The 19,239-nt window shown below is 36.2% G+C and overlaps 1 protein-coding gene and 1 long non-coding RNA gene across 2 annotated transcripts; one reads left to right on the top strand and one right to left on the bottom strand.

Annotated features, from left to right (window-relative positions):
- The first annotated feature begins 1,471 nt into the window (after nt 1-1,471).
- LOC120322139 lies at nt 1,472-18,603 on the top strand. The gene is made up of 3 exons (XR_005561905.2): nt 1,472-1,640; nt 18,272-18,317; nt 18,375-18,603. It is a non-coding gene; the product is annotated as an uncharacterized LOC120322139 (long non-coding RNA).
- LOC6523745 (mediator of RNA polymerase II transcription subunit 26) lies at nt 8,708-16,248 on the bottom strand. The gene is made up of 6 exons (XM_002099584.3): nt 16,020-16,248; nt 15,673-15,801; nt 14,786-15,617; nt 12,709-13,395; nt 12,580-12,651; nt 8,708-11,899 (listed from the first exon to the last, which is right to left on the bottom strand). Exons 2-6 carry the CDS (start codon nt 15,736-15,738, stop codon nt 9,084-9,086), a joined length of 4,473 nt encoding a protein of 1,490 aa, XP_002099620.1. The 5' UTR covers nt 15,739-15,801; nt 16,020-16,248; the 3' UTR covers nt 8,708-9,083.
- Nucleotides 18,604-19,239: the final 636 nt, after the last annotated feature.

The following is a 19,239-nucleotide window of genomic DNA, read 5'->3' on the forward strand; positions in this document are numbered from 1 at the left end:
AAATCACAATTGTTCTATGAATTCTTAACTTATTTAAGGAACTTTATGAAAAATGACAAAAAAGGGCGAAAAAAATAATAGCACCACTTCATAAAAAATGCTTTAAACATAAAATATAAACTTAACAGTAACAAATTCATTAATAACAAGTGATTGTATATTAAAACTACGCCGATCCCATTAATTTAGTGTTTGGTAGTGTATCCTTTATTAGCAATAACAGCTGCGCAACGCTTTGGCATGGAGTCAACCAGGTCCTGGCACCGTTTTGGGGTTATATTGCTCCAGGACTCCTTAATCACGGTCCATAGGCTTTCGTTATTAGTTGGCTTAAAAGCTGCAACTGCCTTTTTAATATTCGACCAAAGGTTTTCGATGGGATTGAGGTCTGGCGACTGCGCAGGCCACTCCAGAACATGAACTGATCTATTTTGGAACCATTCCTTGGCTTTCCTGCTGGTATGCTTGGGGTCATTGTCTTGTTGGAAGACCTATTTTAGCGGCATATCATATTCAGCAAAGGGTAGCATAACCGTTTCCAAAATATCCACATACACATGCTGATCCATTATGGTTTTATCCAATGTATTGGTCCAACTCCATAGTAAGAAAAACATGCCCATACCATTACACTGGATCCGCCGCGTTTAATTGCTTCTACTGTGTCGTTTGGCTTATATTCGGTGTTCCTAGGGCGCCTTACATTCGATCAAGATCCATTGCCACCAAAAAAAACCACCTTGCTCTCATCTGACAATAAAAAGTTCGTCCATCTTTCGCATGGCCAATTTAAATGTTCCTTGACGAACTTAATGCGCTTGGGTATGTGTCTCCCATTTAAAAAAAGGACCTTTCCTTGGACTACAGCCTTTTAAACTATGTTCCCTTAGACATGTGTGAACTGTTTGCACTGTTGCGGATATGTTGAGATCCTTTTTCAGTTCGGTAGGAGCTTTAAATGGATCCTTCTTGCTCTCGGGCACTAGCCTTTTGAAGAGATGGGTGCCCAATGATTGTTTTTTCCCACGTTTTTCGGGATTCTCGTTGTAGGTGATTACATTTCCTATAATTTTGTTTGAGCATTGAAGGATTTGGCCAATATTTCTAAAAGATTTTCCTTCAGAAATGAGTTTTTTGATCAAGTCACGTTTTTCTTTAGTGCAGTGCTTTCCACGTCCCATTTTAATGATTTTTTTAAGGAAATTTTTTAAAAATCATTTTCGAAATAATAGATTAAGTGTCAAGTTTAATAACCACATGCTTTTTACCAAAGCAATCCTTCGATAATTATTGATTATTTGAAAAAATCGATAGTGGTGCTATTTTTTTTTTCGCCTCATTTTAGACCTTGCCGCCCAAAAAAAATTATAAAAAATTAAGGTATAAACAATTCAAATTTTTTTTTTCATTTTTGGATGGGAAAAATATCTAGCATTATGCGAAAAATCAGTATTTGGTTCTATCGGTACCTCAACCTTAATTTATTTGATCAATAACAAAAAAAGGTATGGTGGTGCTATTATTTTTTTCGCAAAGGAACTCAAAAAATTTATGTTGAACACCAACGTGGGTGCAATTTGAAATAAAAGCTTAAGGTGAAAAAGTGCAAGCAAAGAGAGAACAGCGCAAAAAAATCAACGGTAAGAATAAAGTTCCTTTGAAGCAAGTAAAGAAAAAAGAACATCGCAAAAAAATCAACGGCAAAAAGTGAAGCAAGCAAAGAGAGAAAGAATAGAGTCAAAATAGAAAGACTAAAAGTGAAAAAGTTAAAAGTGCAAGCAAAGAGAGAACAGCGCAAAAAATCAACGGTAAAAGTACAGCTCCTTTGACGCAAGCAAAGAAAGAAGAACACTGAGCGAGTTAATAAAATCAACGAAACCAACGAAAATAGCGTGGAGCGTGAAAAGGACACTTAGCGAGTGAATAAAACCAACGAAAATAGCGTGGAGCGTGAAAAGAACACAGCGAGTGAATAAAACCAACGAAATCAACGAAAAGGAATACAAAGCGTGGAGCGTGAAAAGAACACTGAGCGAGTTAATATAATCAACGAGACCAACGAAAATAACGTGAAGCGTGAAAAGAACTCTGAGCGAGTGAATAAAACCAACGAAATCAACAAAAAGGAATACAAAGTGTGGAGCCAGAAAAGAACACTGACCTGGAGCGTGGAAAGAACACTGAGCGAGTGAATAAAACGAACAAAATCAACGAAAAGCGTGAAATGAACTTAAGGGAAACCAAAACAAGGAGAAGTGGAACATTGTCAAAGCAGAGGAAACAAACATATGCACTTAACTTCCCTAATCAGTCTATGATCCAGTGAGAGGGAGACATTTAATGAGTGATAGAGAATTAGAAGAATTGCTACATGGAATTAAAAACATGAAAATAAACTCCCAAACAGCCAGACAAAACCCCAACAAAACATATATGGCCCTTACAGCGGAACAACTGAATTCAATTGTCCAGTCTGCAGTATCATCAGCGTTAACAGCTCAAGAAAATAATTTTAAAATCAGAATCAATGAAGTGGTCAAAAAAATTGATAGTATAAAATTAGATGCGCCACAGGTGGAAGCTTACGAGGATGCAGAAATAAAATCCTTTATCCCGTGTAATGAAACACTTGACATTGTCAAGTCAATTTTGAGGGAAAGCACGAAACTTATGTTTCATGGAGAAAGGCGGCCCACACTTATAAGGTTTTTGAAAAGTATGATGGTACTTCAACGCATTACCAGACTTTAGGAATTATAAGGAATAAGATAAAAGGCGCTGCAGATATGGTACTAGCTTCCTTTAACACACCGTTCAATTTTAAGGCGATTATAGCTAGGCTCGACTTTACGTACTCGGATAAACGACCAATACATCTAATAGAGCAGGAGATGTCGACTCTTCGCCAAGGAAGAATGACGCTAATCGAATTTTATGATGAGGTCGAAAAGAAGTTTACGCTCCTTGTGAACCAGACTATAATGTCGTACGATTCAACTGCAGCAGCCCAATTGAATGGAAAGAATAGAATGGATGCTTTGCGGGTATTTATCTCAGGCGTGAGGAAATCGTTAAGCGACATCCTGTATTCCGCCAGACCAATGGAAATTCCCTCGGCCTCAGAGGGAGAGGCCTCTTATATATAGGCCACGAGCGCTATAATTTTGCAAACAATTTCGCTCAAAGCCTAGAAATAAGGCCACAAAGGAACGAACAAATCCAAAAAACAGATATGCCGACAATGATTTGAGGAAATAACCCATACTTTTATAGAAAACAAGCGCAAAGCAACTGGAGAGAGGCTCAAGACCAGCCAATCCCTATAGAAGTAGATCAATCGCTGCGCTCAAGACAGTCTAGACCACAACAACAACACACATTTACACAGCCCATGGATGCTCGCCGTCAAGGTCAGACTCCCAAAAGGCCCTTCGATGGATCAGCAAGATTTACCGGACCGAAATACCAAAGAATTAATCATGTCACTGACGAAAATATCGTCTCAGAAGCTGAAGAAGATTATAATAATTTTGCAGAGAAGAAAGCGGATTCAGTCGAAAAAAATGTTGTCGAAAATGATCAGATTAATTTTTTAAGAGCTGGTCCTCGCTATATTCGGGTGCTGCTGTAAATTATATAAGACCACTCACAGAGCTGGAACATGTCACTTCTGTTAATAAGAAGTTTAAAGTTAGGTCCGTACACGGCTGCGACGACATTCAGCAAAAGTGTACAGTTGGTCTTGCTCAATTTTTTTTACTACCGAGTCTTAAAACGTTTGACGGAATTATTGGGTTTGATTTTATGAAAAAGGAGGGACTAATCTTAGATCCCAAAAATGAGCTAATTATTTTCAAGGATGTCGGAGATGGTATTTCAAAGCTGCCAGGATGTAAACTTTACCAAGACTGAGGACATTATAGTACCTGAGGAGATAGCGGCACCATTTCATGAACTGTTGCCAATCGAATGGGTGTCTTCGCAGATCCTGACGAGGCACTGCCCTATAATACAAACATCGTGGCCACCATTCGCACAGAAAACAAGGTGTATAAAGATGTGTTTAGACATGATAAGTAGACAAACTATAAATATGTTCTATTTATGGGCTGCAATAAACATGGCACGGGACAACATAAGTGGCAACTACAGATAAGTACGATTGCAGTGGTCTATTGTCGAAGTGTCAAGAGATATGATCACGCGAGAGGTGATTAGCGCGGTCATAGGCCACAAACATAGATTTAAGATAAATCTCATCTGCATTGACCAACGCAGACTGCATCGTCTTACAAGCGCTGCATTATATAATTAGATGATAAGAACCTATGTAAGAATGAATAAAAGGCGATGTCCTCGCTGTAGCGTGTCAGTTAGATTCAAACACCCGAATTGAACTCATTAAGTGTACGCATTAGTTTATAGTGTGAACATTTTGGTCCTTCGAGAAATTCTGTTGTTTTCGCCCACCAGTGGTAAGAAACACAGAAGAAGAAACCAGCGCCTTAAAGTAAAAAGAGCAAGGTTATTCGAGTGATTCTGTTGTTTCCCCCACCAGTGGTAAGAAGTGATTGTTTTCCCAAGATGTTGTCGAAAAGATCTGTGAAATTGATGCAAGACCAAGGAGTGCTGCAGAACAAAATACTGCAAGCCATCAAGGACAAGGCATCTATACCAGCAATAAAAGCATTGGTAGACCAATTTACTACTAACAACAATGCGCTGGTAAAATTGGGAGTTGGCGATCATTAATATTTTAATGACAAAATGTTCATTAAAACTATGGATGCTGTCAAGGCCTACAAGGAGTCGCAATTAAAGGTAGAAACACTTGAAGAGGTAAATATACCAAGTGGATCAAAATTATCTGATTCCGCATCAGCTCGGAGCTCCAGTCCAGTTGATAATCTGGTTCAACTGGTGGACAGAAGAGCGGACAGGGTGAGGCAACAGATAAGCCTAATATACGAAACCCTGGATAGTTCAAGTGAGATTGAACTTGTCAAGCAGCTGGCAATGATGAAAAGTCATTGGTCCAACGTGACGGACACACTGAAACTGCTTGAAAACAAGTATGACAGAACTGCCTTTGATCAAGATGAGGCAGACATTCTGCAATCTGATGTTGCCGCACTAGAAATGGTACTTCAGAGGAAGTTGGAACAGTTCAAAAGTTTCAACTACGACGTGCCAGAACTCCCAAAAGTGGACCTTCCAACGTTCAATGGAAATGCGAAGGAATGGCCAACATTTTACGAGCTGTTCTCTGAACTAATAGACAGCAGGAACGATCTCAGCAACAAAAGGAAGCTGGGATATTGAAGAGCCTGCTTAAAAGGAGGAGCTCAAATGGTGGTTAGCCATTTGATAACAGGATCAGCGGCTAGCTATGCAGCAGCGTGGGAGCTTATCTGCAAACGCTATGAGAATAGCAGAAAAATATTCTCCCAACACTTCAACAAATTAATGGAACTGGAGTGCTTGCTGCCCCATGATGAGAAAAATTTAGGGAAGTTTTTGGATACTGCGACCGAGAGCATATTCATCATAAAGCAAAAAGGAAAAATAGGAAGCTCTGCTGACGTAATTTGCAGCCTTGCAGCTGTATGAAAAGCATGTAAAAAAGGCAAGAGCTGTACAGTCCTTACAAGATGTACTAGAGTTTATTGAGCAACAATACAACTCAGTAAACGCCATTAACAAAAATACCGCTCAGCTTGCTACAAGAAAAGTGCAAGTTAGATCGTGTGCCTTTTGCTCTAAGAATGGCCACGATATGATAAAGTGTCTCAAATTCAGAGCACAATCAATCGAAAAAAGAAAAGAATTCGTTCAAAAGAACAGCATGTGCTTTAGATGCTTTGGAAAGCATAATGCTATCGACTGCAGAAAGGAAATTTCATGCAATCGGTGCTCCAAAAGACACAACAGCCTTCTTCATGAAGACACAAAACGCAGTATCAACAGCAATAGCCTTAAGCAAGGCCAAGACACACTATTGGCTACAGTTGTTGTTTTAGTGAAAAAGGTTACAACGAGTTGAGGGCGCTTATTGACGGTGGATCCCAGAAGACGCTGATTTCAGAGGAAGCAGCACAAATATTAAGGATTCCCAGAGTAAGAAGTACTATAGAGGTCGAAGGTATCTCCCAGACTACTCAATTATCAAAAAAAAATGTCCACCTGACGATCAAACCAAAAATTCCAAGCAGCTTCAAAGCATCAACGGAAGCATTGGTTTTACCAACACTCCATAGAGCCCTTCCCAGCAAAAAGTTTGATATTGATATCAACAAAGAGTGGAAGGGCTACAGGGTAGCAGAATTGACAGCGTGATAGGTGTGGATCTATTTCCCCTGAATATGATGGAGAAAATAAAAACCGTGAATGGAATCTTGGGACAAAAAACCAAATTTGGATGGATTGTGTCCGGAAATATAACTCGAGCAGCAAAGCACAAAATTATAAGTGCCACTACAACAATAAATCTAAAGGACCTGGATCGCTTTTGGGAATTGGAAGATGAAGCCGATGAGACGATTACACCCAATGCAAAATGCGAAAGAAAATTCCAAGAAACAACTGTCATCAACGAGGAAGGCAGATTTGTGGTGTCAATTCCATTCCACCAAGAGGCAAAGCTGGGGGACTCTCGCAAACAGGCAATGGCAAGGCTTATGCAAATGGAAAAGAAGTTTAAAAGAAACCCAAAGAACTGGGCTGCATACAACGAATTCATGAAAGAATACCTTAAGATGGGACATATGGAATCTGTAAAGACAACGGGTCAAGGTAAATACTATTTACCCCATCAAGCAATCATCAGGCCTGGAAGCTTAACTACGAAGCTACGAGTGTTTTTGACGCATCCGCAAAGACGACAAATGGACTAAGCCTAAATGACGTTATTATAGCTGGTCCTAAGATTCAAAAGGATATATTCGATATTCTAATTAAAAGGCGCAAGTGGCAATAAGAGACGACTTTTATATGGATGACCTCATAACTGGGGGAGACACAGTCAACGAGTGCTATGAACTTCAAAGGAAATTGAGACAAGTGATGGCAAGCCGGCATGCATCTGCGAAAATGGGTTGCAAATGACGAACGTATTTTAGCCGACATTCAGGACGACGGTGCTACGGAGAAAATCTGCATTGAGGAGAATGAATCGATCAAAACCTTAGGACTTCAATGGGATCCGAAGAAGGATACATTTACGTTTTCGGCAGAAAACCCATAGGAGCCGTGCTGCACGCTTCCTTCTAAAATATAAGACTATAAAAATATAAGATTATTAATAAATATAAATTTATATGTGTTGTCCTTTCAAATATACTTATCAACTTAACCAAACTCACTTTTTACAAAATATTGATTATTTCGGGAATTTTCGTTGAACAAAACCAGATACTGCTATTCTAATGAAAAGCTTAAAAATTGAGACCTTGCTCAAGAATGTTATGGTTATAAGGATAACTTGGAAAACTAACGGGACTTTCTTTTTATACCCGTTACTAGTAGAGTAAAAGGGTATACTAGATTCGTTGAAAACTATGTAACAGACAGAAGGAAGCGTGTCCGACCATATAAAGTATATATATTCTTGATCAGGATCAATAGCCGAGTCGATTTGGCCATGTCCGTCTGTCCGTCCGTCTGTCTGTCCGTATGAACGTCGAGATCTCAAGGACTACAAAAGCTAGAAAGTTAAGCTAGAGATTAAGCATACAGATACATACAGTGATAGACGCAGCGCAAGTTTGGCGATTCTCAACGCCCACAAACCGCCTAAAACTGCCACGCCCACACTTTTGAAAAATAATTTGATATTTATTAATTTTTGTATTGGTCTTGCAAATTTCTATCGATTTGCAAAAAAAACTTTTTGCCACGCCCACAAACCGCCCAAAGCTGTCAGTGTTGAAGACTCTCCTTCGCACTTCCACTAGCTGAGTAAAGGGTATCAGATAGTCGGGGAACTCGACTATAGCGTTCTCTCTTGTTTTTTCTATATATACAGTCAATGTTCTGACTGACTGAGTGAGACATTGAGTAAAACGGATTTGGCAAATGTGGTAACAGCATGAGTAAAAAATGTACTATACTCGAACGGCGAAGCAATGCACAAATGAATACTCGCGATGAGTACTCGGAATATCCGAGACGGCTTAATGTGCGCCGCATTGGCGACGTCAAATTTATTGCGTATTTGTTTTTTCGTTTTTGCTTTTTCATACAAGACATAGAAAAATAGAAAACCATGGAATAATCAATTACTGAATGCCGAAACATAATTTTGTTTATAGTATTAAAATTGTTAAATTAAATAAATGTCTAGCATCTGAAAATGCTCTATTATTAATTTACTAAGAACTTACGCTTTCGTTTGAGCTCTGCATTCTCATCATTGCCTATGCAAGCCATGAACGAAATAATTGCCAAAATTTTATCCGAGTACTCTATACATTTACTCTGCATTCATTCACTTATTGTATCCATTCCGCTTTGAATTGAATTTCACTCATTTCGCATACAACGAAAACAACGCAAACCAATACGCAATTCACTCATTTGAAACCGTTTCGGCACTCCGAATTGCGAGTCAGGCTTGTGAGTACTCAAATAACCGAAAATTTTGAGTCCACTCGTACAGACCTTTAAAAAAAAAACACCCGACCCCACTATGAGTATCAAGAATAAGGACTCTTTTTGTAATAAAATTTATTGGGAAACTAAATAAATGTAGGGCTAGTTTATTTACAATTATACATTACGTGGAGTTACTTATCTCTTTAAATTTACTGAAATTTCTAAAAGTGAAACAAAAAAAGTTTAACAGTATAAAGTAACAATAATTCTTATTGCGAACCCCCGTTGTTTTTTTTTCTTTTTTTAATCCTGTTAATATAGAGTTAACCAACCCTGTTGTGGTCGGATCAAAACGTACTTAGTGTACACAACACGAGATTAAATTTAGGTTATAAATATTTTCTTAAAATATTTTATTTCGCTACACGCCTTTACATGTTCTTCATTTTGTTTGGGAAATGCTATCACACAGCGTAAAAGAAACGTTAAATTTATTCAAGCAAGACGTAAGGCAAAACGATTAAGGGCTCATTGTTGTATGATTTTAACTGAAGAACCTGATGCCATTCTTTGAATTCTTGAATCCTAGTTAAGTTTTTATCAGAGATACTGGTAGAGGCTATGTCTGAAGATGTTCGAATCCCCGTACAGTACTCAACGCCAATTGATTGCAGCTTTATCGTTGATTCTAACGATTTCATGGGTTTACTACTGATGTTACTGAGCTCATTGGATAAATGTACATCTAAGTTGTTATTGTTACAATATCTAGTAATACCATCAGAATTCTCATTTTTAAGTGATTCGAGCGCTGTAATATGCGTAGATGGTTTCATATTGTCATAGGGTGCATTTTTCTGTTTCGTCAGTATACTATCGGCATATATTGAATTAAAAGATTCCAGCATTTTGTTGTTTTGAAAATCATTGCAATTATCAATCGTATCATTTATTACTTGGATTCCATCTTGAAAATCACTATCACTATCGCCTAATGAAGTTAACAGTGAATCTTCATCGTCTTCGAATTTGACCTCAGTCCCAGGTTTTAAATTATAGTTATTGTAAGTTAAACATTTTTTTGGATTAGCTTTCTTCGCGAAAGAAGTATTGTCAACTTCGCTATCATCATCATAACTTGAGCTGCTGCTACTGCTATAATTTAATATTCTGTCTTTTATGCCTGAAGCATTATCCCTGGACAATTCGTGAGGAAAAAACAGTTTGTTGTGTAGCTTAACTTCTGAAGTGATATATGATGGCTTTGCTTTCGAATGAAACAAATGTTTTAATTCTAGATCAATCATTTTACATTGACTTTTGCCAGGTTTTCGGACTGTACGCCGATAGGCAAAATGATCGCCTGTCCTGTTCGTTTTAGACAAATCCTTTTTTTTTTTTGTAACTGGAATTTCTGTTATACTTTGTGATATATTTGTATCTTTCAGACTAAAGTCTAAAATAGATTTTTTTAAATTTGCTGTATTTGATGTAGAAGGAGGCGAAAATGCAGTCATAGAGTTTGCTGGAGAATTAATTTTACTTGGAGTTTTTTTTATTGTCAATACAATGTGATTGCTGCAATTTTCCCCGTCACCTACTGGACGTTGAACAATAGCATATTCTTCATTATTACTGTTCTCGTACTCATTTTTAAATTCATTTTGTGTTCCATTTTCGCTGTCACTGCTGTTAAAATCACTAGGCAGATTTGAACAAGTTCCGTTTGAAGTAGTCCTTATTCGCTTTCGATCATGTTTGTTCTTTTTTGTGGCATTCTCCAAATATATTATTTTTTTTCTTCGCTTCATATCTTGTTTCTTGCTGTTTAATTCAGTGCTTTTATTTTGAAAATTATTATTTAAATAGTTTTGATCTTCCTTTCTACCAGAGTAGCCACTACTGCTAGAACTGCTATAGGGACTGTTACCTTGGCAACCGTGATTACTGCTTTTATCGCTGATGCCGTCATCACGCACTTTATCGTCGGCCAGCTTCAGTAAATTACAACTGATAGCATCAATGGAGAACGAATGCGACGGCGGTAATTTTTCGACGTTGGTATTGACATGCACGTGGTTTTCATTATGGCTGTACATAACAGAAGTTGAACCAGCAATATTAACTTTTAGAGGGTTGCAGTTCTTGAAGGAAGGTTTTATATTTTCGGGGCTTTCGAAATTGTTTGAAATTATATTATTCGCAGCTGACGAGGTAATACATTTTTTGAACCTTCGTCTAGCGCGACGACACGTTGGTAAACACTTAGCAACACCAAGAAATGGAGAAATTAAAGATTTAAAATTTTTCGCCCTATAAGGTTTAATACGTTTTAATGAACTTAGATCTTTTTTTATTCGATCTAATGTAAGAAGTCCATATTTTGGAACAACATCAGCTCCATTAGTCACTGTGTACGATTCCATGGTATCCATAAGTTTGTGCTTAGACTGAAAACTTGTAAATGATTCCACACTATCCCAATTACCATTTATGTTTGGTATATAATAATTATGCAACGCATTAATGTGAAAGCTGGTCACTTTGTTAGTTTGTATATAAAACCTTTGCCTCGCAACGCAATCAGGATCTTCGTGAACTGTAAAAACAGGAAGCATTGTATTTTGTGTTTCATTTGTTTCTCTGTCGTGATTAGAATTGTCTAGTTGAGCATCGGCGCTAAAATTAATGACATTTAACGAAACATTTTGCGGAGATACTTTAAAAGATAAGTTTTTAGTATCTGATTGATTATTTTTCGACTCTTCAGCTCTAGCAATAGGCTTTTGAATTTCGTTCCTAATAAAATATAAAGGATCGTCGTTATCATCAAAATCCAGATCAAATATGGACTTTACTAATTTCGGCTGAGTGTCTTCACCATTAACAGAACGATGTGATATCGGAAAATTATCTTGATTGGTGTGGCAAGAAATTTTGTCTTTAGAATTTAAACTTTGTTTTGCATTGCACGACTCAATATCTGAAGTGGTATTATTGCATTCTCCTGATGTAGCTTGAACTTCTTCGATAACTATGCAAGTACAGGGTATTATTTGACCTTGATAGACTTTTTCAGTTTCGATTTCACTGAGAGGGCTGTTTAAGCTGTGAATTAGATGCATTAGTTGAGTGGTGATATCATTAACATTGTTGGGAATCAAGTTTTCCCTGTTCTTTGCTAACGGTAAGCTCTGAATAGAATTGCTATTGCTATCCAACGAAGTACATTCCTTTATCTCTTGTGATTTATTACTATCGTGTGATGGATCTGTAGTAACCGTATCACTATCCGTATTTGCCAGATCTGTAAGAAGAGAAATTATTAGTTTAAAACAAGTTTAGTTTAGTCTGAAGTGAACTTTTTCTAACTTATATAAAGAAAATCTGTAAAAAAAAAAATTGTACACGCCATTTTTGATGTACTCAAGGTTGAAAATGGAAAAAGTTTGCTATAAACTTCCACTTTAGAGGCGTTACATGCATATGCATTTTAAGTATCAACTTTCCACTTTTATAGAACCAATGTTTCCGACCAGATCAATGCGGAGAAAACCTTTTTTAGCGGTGCTCCGAACAAATAGCTTAATTTAGCTTCCAAACCAGAAAGCGGCGATTGTGCAATATTGTTGCTTTATTTATTTTTGCGCCGTTATTACAAACAATCTTCTGTCATAAAACTCAAGTAAAATTTATTAAAATAAATAAATACACTTATTTTAAAAATAATTTCCCCAAGCCACAATTTTAAAAAATTAAAATAAAATGTTTGCCAATCGAAAACTTGTGTTTTTTCATCCGATAACCACTCACTCAATATCGAAATCGATTGTGAAACTGCTCAAAACTGTGAATTTGTATGCTGTACAATAGTATTTTCGGAGCTCCCCTGAATATATATATTTTGTTTTCGTATACTTTAAAACGAGTTATGATAATCATTAAATGTTACGCTTTTTTGATTATTCAACCGTTAATTGTTCTTACCATCTACTTTACTTGCAAATATAGCACTTCCAGAATACGTTTCCAATATATGTGGAGAATGCATTGAAGTGTCTGGAAAGATTTTGATAAAATTTATATGTAAAAGTTTATCAGTTACAAAAAACAAACCTGAGCAAGAAGAAGTTGGTCTCGGAAATGTATTATGCGAGGTCAGATCTCGATTTGTTGACGAACTTGAAAGATTACTCGTAGATGATTGCATAGAAACACTCGATTTTCTGCTCTGAATTTCATTAAAAAGTTCCTTAGTAGTCTTAACCTTTTTAACAGTTGAGCAACCAAAAAATATTTGTTGAGACAGGCTTGATGATTCCTTTGCAATAAGTGAGTCTACTCCTTTTGACCCTTTTTTCCTACCACGTCGTTTTGGGATCTGGGAAGGCGAATTGCTTTCCAAATACTCATGTCTAGTGTTCGACTCATAGCCGATACTGACCGTAGGGATAGGCATCTGATTCTCGGTTGCATTAGTTAACTGAGCATCAACTAAATTTTCAGCTTTCTTTACTTCGCATTCAGTTGAAGGCGATAAACGACTACATGATGCGTTTGAATCGTAAGCGGAATATTCATCTATTTTATGTGTCTCTGACTCGGTGCCTCGAAATACACTATTTTGTCCGGTCACAAAGATTGTGTTTTTATGGTTTGAAAGATCCAAATGATTAACTGACTTAAACCTGCCGGTAAAGGTCAATTCGTTTGAGTTTAGTCGATATTTATTCTGCGAATAACTCGAGGTAGCATCTCCAGATAAAATTGAGCTCATTGAGCTGTTTGAAAGGGAAAATATTTCTGAAAATAAAATTACATTTTAATATTAATAATAGAGTACTTTAAAAGTTACTCGGATTATAAAAATTGGGTTACGATTTGTATTGATGTATTTAGGAAATTTGTTGCTTTAAGTCTGGGACTGAACAAACCCATGAGCCGAAGCTATTAAAGATTTAAACCATAATGTTTGTGACAGAGGTCTGCATGAATACAGTCAAAGCAGCATTTGGTACTCTTACTCAAAGTTCTGACTTACTGAGTGAGACATTGAGTAAAACGGATTTGGCAAATGTGGTAACAGCATGAGTAAAAAATGTACTAAGCTCGAACGGCGAAGCAAATTAGTACTCGCGAACGAGTACTCTGAATATCCGAGACGGCTTAATGTGCGCCGCATTGGCGACGTCAAATTTATTGCGTATTTGCTTTTTTGTTTTTGTCTTGCTTTTTAATACAAGACATAGAAAAATAGAAAGACATGGACAAATCAATTACTGAATGCAGAAACATAAGTTTGTTTAATCTATCAGAATTGTTAAATTAATTAAATTTCTAGCATCTGAAAATGCTCTATTATTTATGTGTTATTCTATTTACACATATATTATGTATCTACATATATTATGTTGTACATATGTACGCAATTTACTAAGAACTTACGCTTTCGTTCGAGCTCTGCATTCTCATCATTGCCTGTACTATTGCCTGTATTATGTATCTACATATATTATGTTGTACATATGTACGCAATTTACTAAGAACTTACGCTTTCGTTCGAGCTCTGCATTCTCATCATTGCCTATGCAAGCCATGAACGACGAAATTGCCAAAATTTTATCCGAGTACTCCAAACATTTACTCTGCATTCACTCATTTTATCCATTCCGCTTTGGATTGAATTTCACTCATTTCGCATACAACGACAAAAACGCTAACCAATGCGCAATTCACTTATTTGAAACCGTTTCGGCACGCCGAATTGCGAGTTAGGCTTGTGAGTACTTAAATAACCGAAAATTTTGAGTGCACTCGTGCAGACCTCTTATTTAAAGTATATTCCCAAAACCAGAAACTTTTACTTTACTTTTAATTTTTTGCTTTGTTTTTCTGATTGCAATAGAATCTTATTTTTAAGTCCTGAATTCATTTTTAAACATTCATTCATTCTGTTAAACAGATCGATGTAAGAAGCTTTAGTATTACTACTTTTGGAATAACATGCTATTATAGCGGAAAACCGCTATAAATAACTACATTTCCTACGCCTATGATTTCTAAACTCCTGAGACTGGAGAGTTTTGCTGTTAGGATTTATATGCTTTTTACATTATGTTATCTAGGTACAACAGATTAAATTAAAATCCGGTATAATGATAGACAATCAAACACACATACAAATGAGTCGTACCTGCATCTGCTGTCAGAGCTGCCTGTTGGAATCCGTCGCTGACCTTTGCGCCAAATCTTGTATTTGTTGCGACCTGTCCTTCTCTATCCTTACTTTTTTTTTCCTTTTTTAATTTTCGATGTCGAGAGCTTGGTGTAGATGGTATTAGAAGTGGCGCAGGAACCATTGACTTAGATTTTTCCTGATTTAACGAACTGTGATTGTCATTTTCATCGGAATCAGAAGCAATGTCAATAACAACCGGAGCTTCGATTATCTTTACGGTGCTGTCATTGGTCAAGTTAAACACGGAATTTATCGAATGATCTAAGGCGATCGGCAGAGATGCCACGTGGCTACTTCGGATGGGATGTGAATTTCGCTTTTCCTTGTGTGTATGCAATGTCGTTATAGCCATGTTTTCTTGGCGATCGGTATTATTTAGACCATTTACAAGATTGGAGAAGTTCGGATGAAGCCGGGTATATACACTCAAAGGCGGAGGATCCGCAGAATCCATATTTGAATGCTTATCTGAAACTATTTCCTGCGAAGGAGCAATTGGTTCGCTAATGAAGCTGTTGATAGGGGACTTCGCCAAATCTAATGCTGGTTGTGAGGAAGAAGTTTGACTGGGATGTGCCATATGTTCAGTGGCGTTTTGCTGAATTCCCACCATTTCCCGCCACTTTTTCAGCAAGGATTTTGCACGTCGAGCCAAGTGCTCATTCTTGGTCCTCCTTCTAAGCTGATTAATGTACTTAGCCAATCTGGTGGCCTCCAGCTGCTCCTTGGTGATAGTTGTGCCCTCCAATGCACATATAACAGAGAGCACTGTATCCATATTGACGACCTGAAAACATATTTTTGTAAACTGATTTGTTAAAAAGGTAATGAGTTTTTCTTACATCGTAGTTTTGATCAAGTGCCTGGGATAGGTGAGTAGTAAGTTCCTGTATTTGGATCTGGTTCATTTATATCTTTCGGTATACAAATATTGCCCTGATCGAGATTCAAGGGACGGCGAAAAGCAAATACTGTCCCAAGTTGGAAAAATCAAGAAAGTACCACGGTATAAAAACAAAACTTATAAAGTGTATAAACTTCACGTTCTTAAAAAAAATAATTTATAGAATTGGTATAAAGTAAAGTTTGGGTCTTCAAAGAAGATCAAAATATGTAATGTACGAACTAGTGCTGTCTATGAAAGACACACACCAATACAAGACGTATCTTGCTCAATCGTTATGCTTACAAATAAAAGGTGTACACTTCGAATTATAAATCTGTGCTTTCCCAACGCACTTCCTTCAATATAAAAAGTATATTTGTCACAAACTAAAGTAAATTAATAATTTATGTTCGACTTCGTGACTTTATTACAATTCGCCATTTTTACCAATGACAGCTGTACTTCAAGGGTGGCAAAAAATTGATAAGTAATAAGTACTTATCGATATATTTTCACGTGAATTTCTTTTAACAGAAAGGCCTGCTCAGACTAGCATCATCAGAATTCAGAAATGTGTAACACATTACAAGTTTAAAAGATTTTTACGAAAAATAATTAGTTTATTGAAGCTAATTTTTTGGGCAAAATGGAATTCATAAAGTTAATTTTTTGGGGAAAAAAATTACCGCATTAAATGCATAAATATACGAAATTTATGTATTTAAGGACAATGTAAGTTATGATCATATCTAAATATGAATAAAAGTCTACGATATTTTCTTGTTGGACAAAAAAATTGTCCATGATATATTGAAGCGGCCCCTAAAAATAGATGTTGTGTGCTTCGCTTTGCACTTTATGTATTTGTTAAGAATATTAATACATTAATTCATTTATTTATTTATTTTGTTCGGGCTGACAATGACGAAAAGAAGTTTCCCTTCTTGGATTTGAGAAAAAAAGGGCATTTGGTGCCGTATAACAATGTGAACTAGATTTACTCATATTTTTGGAGAACTCCGAACAAACAGCTTACAGTTGTCAATTCCCAAACGTCGAGTTTAGCGATCACCTACCCTACCTATTTTCACCACGAAGAAACACCGGTCGTATACGAATGTAAGACCTGGTTTTTTTATTCCAATGCTTTTTGAAATATTTTGTTGAAAGGAATATATATTTAATTTAATACAAAACATAACATAATTACTTGTGCTTTTTTAACTGGCTTCTTTGCCTAAAAACGCGTTAGCGCCATCTACTATGTGCTTCTTTTAAAAGTAACCACCAGAATACAAAATTGTCTCGGAACAACATTAGACCGTGTCCATGTATATACTGGTATTATCGTGTTTTCCAACTGTAGATGGATACGCGCTGCAAAAATACTTGTGCGACGCGTTCACACTGGTAGCTGAAATACTTAGAAAAAACCATAATCCGTGGTAAAACTTCTCTCACTTAAAATGCTACTAAGCTATGGTAAAACAAATTTTCTATTGGTTGACATTTGAAGCCGAAATAAAGTTTAAATAATCATTTTAAACATCTTTTATTGATAATGTTTATTGATATCTTTGCTTATAAGCAAAGTTCAACCATATAAAATATCGTCAGAGTCTGATCTTCCTTTAGACAAGCACTAACTCATAATGGTAAAACTATATCACCTTTGGAGAACTCCAAATTGAGTTACTTATCTCATCAGATACCCGTTACCTAACTTGTGGAAGTGCGAACGAAATAAGAGTAAATAAGAATAATAAAATGAAAACAAATTTCGAGAGTGTGGTCTAGTCAGTTTTTTTTTTTTGATGTTTAAAAGAACGATAAAATAAAAAAATCCACACATTTCCAAATTTTAGGCGTGGCAGCTTTGGCTGCGCCTTGCGCTGCCCATGTATATCTCTGGAAGCTGCATGCTTAGTCTCAACTTTCTAGCTTTTGTAGTTCGTGAGATCAGAGGCGTTTATAAGGCTGCACAGCAAGTGATGCTGATTTCTACAAACCTAGTATACCCTTTTGTCGGAAACACTTCCTTTTATATGTCTCATACTATACAAACCTAGTATACCCTTTTGTTAGGTATGAGCTAGCGGTAAATATAATTCCATTGCAATGAAACAATGGGCTCACCCAAAATACCCAACCATGTATGCAAACTCTAGTAACACTGCAATTTTATTGCAAAGTAAACAAAAATTAATTACCAACGCCGCCTGGCAAAATTTAACCAATTAAAGCATCTCTAACTAATTTTTTTCTGCGGTGGACCTAAAATTGCTAGACATTACCAGAGTTATATTTCTTATCATCCTATAGTCTGAATTTAATGTCAACAACACGATACTTGTTTATGCAGACATTATTACACTTTCCATGAAAAAAACGTGTACAAATCATCGCATGATAGAGCTGAAAAAGCATCGATGGCACCATCGATACTATCGATGTTTTTCACTAACACTTTAACAATTTCAATACAGCGAGAGAGACAAGTAAGTTGTTCAATTTTGTATGGAATTAAAAATTTTTTTTTTCTTTTCATATTACAGAAAAAAAAACAAATATACAAGTTTTGTTCCCCTTGTTTATTGGATGGTAATAATGTTATTTTTACTTTTAAATTAAAATATTCATGAATCAATCCATTTTCAGGCAAAATGTGAGGGAATGAAACCACTTACGATACTTTCCATAAAGTACCTATGCATTCCATCTACTTCGACTGGGTCTGAAAGGACCTTTAGTAAGGCTGGTCAGATTATATCTGATCGAAGATCCTCACTAAAACCAAAAGGGATAGTAATGCTACTTTTCATCAACAAAAACCAAAACATGTGATCTCTTATTTTAAATATTGTTGAATGAATGAAATAAAACTTTTTTCTGTTTTAGTTCAAGAAAATTATTTTAATTCCTTTGCAGTCCTTCCTGCATTTATCTGAAGAGCTATTGTATATTATTTTTTAAATATTCTGCAAGGGTATATAAAGCTCGGTTCACGCTAAGCTACAGTTACATCCTGTTTCTGCTTTTCTTCAAAACATCGGCAATATCGATGTTTTCTTAGCAAACAATCGAAAACATCGGTGCCAACCATTGATTGTTTTTCCAGCTCTATCGCATGAACACTGCAATAAATAACAATAACTATAATGATGGTCATCCTCATCCATGTAAGTTGGTACAAACTAGGGATGTCGTAACAAAAAATGTATCGATAATATTTTTTCCTCACAATAAAAATATAAAAGTATTAACCTAATTTTTCTTATTTAAATTCACGGTTATTGTATTTTTTATACAGATAATAATACGTTGTGTTTATATAAATTTCATATATTAATGCTACAAATACTTAGAATTAGGTGATTTTAGGAGGACTCTTTGTGTTATATGTGAGTCTGTCATTCGGCTTCGTGCCTCACAGACTACAAATTTTACGAAAACGTCTTAATGCTTATTCTTAAGGTGAGAAGACAAGTTTAAAGAGTTTCCACTTGTTTTTTTTCATAAAAAT

This window comes from Drosophila yakuba, chromosome 4, assembly GCF_016746365.2.
Source record: "Drosophila yakuba strain Tai18E2 chromosome 4, Prin_Dyak_Tai18E2_2.1, whole genome shotgun sequence".
Classification (NCBI taxonomy): domain Eukaryota; kingdom Metazoa; phylum Arthropoda; class Insecta; order Diptera; family Drosophilidae; genus Drosophila; species Drosophila yakuba.

Bases quoted from the DNA above. Each gene is read 5' to 3' on its own strand.
- LOC6523745 (XM_002099584.3), bottom strand. From the start codon at position 15,738: ATGAACCAGATCCAAATACAGGAACTTACTACTCACCTATCCCAGGCA. The intron at 15,618-15,672 runs GTAAGAAAAACT...ATATGTTTTCAG, and splicing joins CACTTGATCAAAACTACGAT to GTCGTCAATATGGATACAGT. The intron at 13,396-14,785 runs GTACGACTCATT...TTTTATTTTCAG, and splicing joins AGCTCTGACAGCAGATGCAG to AAATATTTTCCCTTTCAAAC.